This window comes from Panicum virgatum, chromosome 5N, assembly GCF_016808335.1.
Source record: "Panicum virgatum strain AP13 chromosome 5N, P.virgatum_v5, whole genome shotgun sequence".
Taxonomy (NCBI): Eukaryota; Viridiplantae; Streptophyta; class Magnoliopsida; order Poales; family Poaceae; genus Panicum; species Panicum virgatum.
In genome coordinates this window covers 40,079,000-40,083,055 of record NC_053149.1, presented here as the reverse complement: position 1 = coordinate 40,083,055, position 4,056 = coordinate 40,079,000, and the positions used below count along the sequence as shown (strand labels likewise).

General features: G+C 52.1%; 1 protein-coding gene across 1 annotated transcript; it reads left to right on the top strand.

Annotated features, from left to right (window-relative positions):
• The first annotated feature begins 282 nt into the window (after positions 1 to 282).
• Positions 283 to 2,531, top strand: LOC120676140 (transcription factor LATE FLOWERING-like). The gene is made up of 2 exons (XM_039957359.1): positions 283 to 820; positions 1,024 to 2,531. Exon 2 carries the CDS (start codon positions 1,038 to 1,040, stop codon positions 2,232 to 2,234), a length of 1,197 nt encoding a protein of 398 aa, XP_039813293.1. The 5' UTR covers positions 283 to 820; positions 1,024 to 1,037; the 3' UTR covers positions 2,235 to 2,531.
• The last annotated feature ends 1,525 nt before the right edge of the window (positions 2,532 to 4,056 follow it).

Below are 4,056 nucleotides of genomic sequence, written 5' to 3'. Positions count from 1 at the left end.
TAGCGAATAGTTACTGTAGCATCACTGTTGCAAATTATAGATTAAGTAGGCTCATTAGATTCGTCTCGCGATTTACAACCCATCTATACAAAAAGTTTTATAAATAGACTTCATTTAGTACTCTATGCATGTGTCGAAACATTCGATGTGACGATTTTTTTACGTTTACGGGATTTACGGGTAAAGATCTAAACATGGCCTAAGCTGAGATAGATGTCATGTGTATAGTATATGCATCTATATATATCTGTCACTGCACAAAGTTTGTGTGTGCACACTGTGGGGACCATGTACTCTACTGGTGTGTGTGTTTGTAGTCCCCCTCCCTAGCTACCATATATGCTTATGCAAAATGCAGTGCACACACACAAATGTATCCATCTATTCCTTGGTTGGCCTCTCTGCCTCTTTATAAGAGCATACTTTTCCTCCCTGCAGCCTTTTGCTGCAGCACACTCGCTGCATACACGAGAGAGAGAGAGAGGGAGAGAGAGAGAGAGAAATAAAATGTTCCATAGCAAATCCAAAAGTTGAGCCTGAGTAGTAGAGTACCTCGCCGCAGGCAGGCATCTTGTCTTGTTGCTCTTTGCTTGATCCGTCCATGGCGCTTTTGCAGCCGCAGGGCTCCCCCTCCTCTCCAGCCATAGCGTTTTAGTGCATGAATGCTCCTTCTGCACCTCCCTCGCCATAGCTTGCAGGAGCATCACCACCTAGCTCGCGAGTATTAGATCAACAGTGCAGTGAAAGTGTCCAGTGCCAGCCACCCCCACCGGCACTCATCACCTCCATCAGATCTGCAGCTTTGCTCGCATTAATCAAGGTATGTGTACGTTGGCCGCAATATCTCATACTACTGATAGTATATCATCATGCGTCTGTGCAAGTTCTTGGTCGATTTAATGGCGTCTGTGGCTAGCGCACAGCTTTCTTCCAACTTCGGTAGCTTCCTGCGTATTAGATCAGCAGCATCTTGATGTAGCTAATAACCTGCAAGTGCATGCCTCCGATCGTTTTTGTTGATAGGTTTTATTTGCAAGATGGACCATAGCTTCAGCGACATGATCTTGAGCGAGAGCGCGTGGAGCGGCGGCGGCGACGGAGGGGCGGTCTTGCTGCTGCCGGAGGTGGGCGGTGTTGGTGGCGTTGGCGTCGAGGGGGGCAACATGACGGTGCTGGAGAGGCTGGTGCTCGACGAGGCCCTGGCGGCGGCGATCCTGGAGCTGCAGGGCATCCAGGCGCCTGCCTGCGCCGGCAAGGCGCCGGCGGCCGGTGGTGGCGTGGTCGGGGAGCCCGTCGCCTTCCCCTCGATGGCGACGCCAACGCCCGCCTACGCGGACGTTGACGCGGATGTCCTCCAGCGACAGCAGCATCGCCATCGCCATCAGGGCGCGATGGGGATGGCACCGGACTACGACCTCACACCAGCAACAGCCGCTGTCGCGGTAACTACTGTGCCGGCTGCCTTCACAAACGCCGCAGCGGCGGTTGACAGTGGCGGCCTTGTCGTTGATGCGCCGGTGTTCTCCGGCAACGAGACCGGCGCGCCGGGGGCCGCGACGAGCCAGCGGTGTGAAGAAGGAAAAGGCGGCGGCCGGAGGCAACGCCGGCCCAACAGGAAGCGGAAAGCCGCCGAGCCGTCCTCCGTGCCGGCGCAGGAGAGCACCCTCTGCAGCCTCCTGGCGTCCACCACGGCGGGCGAGGGCGGCATCCAGATCGCCTTCAGCACGAGCGCTCAGGCTCCCGCTGGCGCCAAGAGGGCCAAGCCGTCGGTGAGCGGCAGCGGGTCGTCGAGCATCAGCTTCGACGGCCGGAACGCCGGGGCCAACGGCGGGGTGGACGACCCCATGTACGAGCCCGACACGGAGGCGCTGGCGCAGGTGAAGGAGATGATCTACCGCGCGGCGGCGATGCGCCCCGTCTCCCTCGGCTCCGACGACGCCGGCGAGCGGCCGCGCCGGCGCAACGTGCGCATCTCCTCAGACCCGCAGACGGTGGCGGCGCGGCAGCGGCGGGAGCGAATCAGCGAGCGCCTCCGCGTGCTGCAGAAGCTAGTCCCGGGCGGCGCCAAGATGGACACCGCCTCCATGCTGGACGAGGCCGCCAACTACCTCCGCTTCCTCAAGTCCCAGGTCCGGGAGCTGCAAACCCTAGACCGCCGGAACTTCGCCGCGAACACCACCACCAACGTGAACAACTCCATAGCGGCACCGCCTCCACCATGGCCGGGTCACTGAGCTACAACAATGGCAACGGTGTTCCATGCCGGTCGGCCTTCGACTTGCAGCCGAAACCCTACGAGGAGGGGGAGGTGTTGATCGTGATCGAGCTAGCAGCTGATTTAGTCACTTAGTTGGAAGATGCATGATAGATTTGTAACACTCATGCATGTTGCTGGTAACACTTTTTATTTATGTCTGTCCAATGTGCATGTATTCATCATTGTTAGCTCAAAGACTAGGGAGATGATGATGCTATCGATGATGGGATCTACCAATGCAACAAGGATGCAAATTGGCTTCATTAGTTCATCATTAACCTCTCTCATCCTTTTTTTCATTTGAGGAAAAAATCTCTTTGAAAATCAATCCAAGTGCATGTGTCTTGAAATAAACTTGATTTAATTTTGGAGATTAAATATATAACTAATTAAAACTCCCTTTTGCCGAGCACAAGGAGAAGGGCTTGGAAAGTTTGCGCCTTTTTTAACTAGCTTTTCTAGCTAGGGTTATCGAGTCCAAGCAGCAGCAGCAGCAGCTTAGTCGTCTCCATCTTTTCATGTGCGTGCATGCACCCATGCAAGTAAGCAAGCTGCTTTCCAGTGCGTGTGTGTGCTAGCTAGAAGCAAGTGCTCGAGCTTTCCGAGTCCCGATCCAAATGGAGAAATGGTGATGGAGGGGAGAAGAGATAGAGAGAGGTCATCAGCAGGCCGTACTTGCAGCTCCAAACACCATCATGGCGCCTTTCTAACACGCATTATCAGCCTGCTGATCAAAGCTTGCTTTTCCCATCCTCGCTTCGTGCGTGCAAAACCCTAGCAAAGGTGATTGAAGGTTATGATAGGGCTATCATTGCTTACTTTCTCGCCTCGCCGTCGATCGGAGGGAAGGCATCGCAGCAGTCGCAGGCGGCAAAGCAAAAGCGACGGTGAAAAGCATAGCCTAATGGTATTTTAATGGCGCCTCGCCGAGGCGGCGGGGAGGACGACGGAGGTGGAGGAGCCTCGCGTCCATGGCGATGCCGATGCCCCGAGGCCCACCGGTCGGGGGCCGCCGGCCGGGGCGGTGAGCTTTTCCAGACAGGCCTGCCTGGGCAGCTGCAGGCGGGAGGAGGCAGAGGGCGCGCACCCTGCTTGCTGCATCAAAAGGGATGTAAAGGAATCATTCCCTTTCCCTTTTGATTCAATCCAGCAGCCAGCGCTTTGTTTAAAAAGCAAGGAGAACGGGCCGGCCTGCCTTTTTGCGCCTCGGGCAGCGTGGCCAAAAATTCTTGATGGGATGATGAATCTTAATCAGATTCATTGGTTCTACTCGCTCGGCTCCAAATTATAATTTCTTTGACTTTTTATGCTAAGTTTGACCTGGTTTTTATTAGTAAAAATTCTTTAAATAATTTAATTGTACTATATTAGCACACATTTTTTGAATAAGACGAGGTGTCAAATTTGGGGTAAAAAATTTCAAATTAATTATAATTTGAAATGGAGGGAGTATTGTTTTGCTTATTTTTACCACCACGGTTGCATTTAATAGATTTGGTTTGGAGGTCAGTTTATTTTAAAGAAGATGAAAAAGAAACTATATAGGATTGTATTTATAAATAAACTCTGTTTGTAAAACTTTTTAGAGAGATGGGTGCTAATTCGCGAGATGAATCTAATGAGCCAAATTAATCCATAATTTGCTACAGTGATGCTACAGTAAACATTCGCTACCTTATCGGATTCATCTTGCAGTTTAACCTCGGGGTTCTGCAGTTAGTTTTGTAATTAGAGTTCATTTAATACTAATAAATATCAAAATTTTGTTTGATGTGACATGGTCTAAAGTATTGACTCCA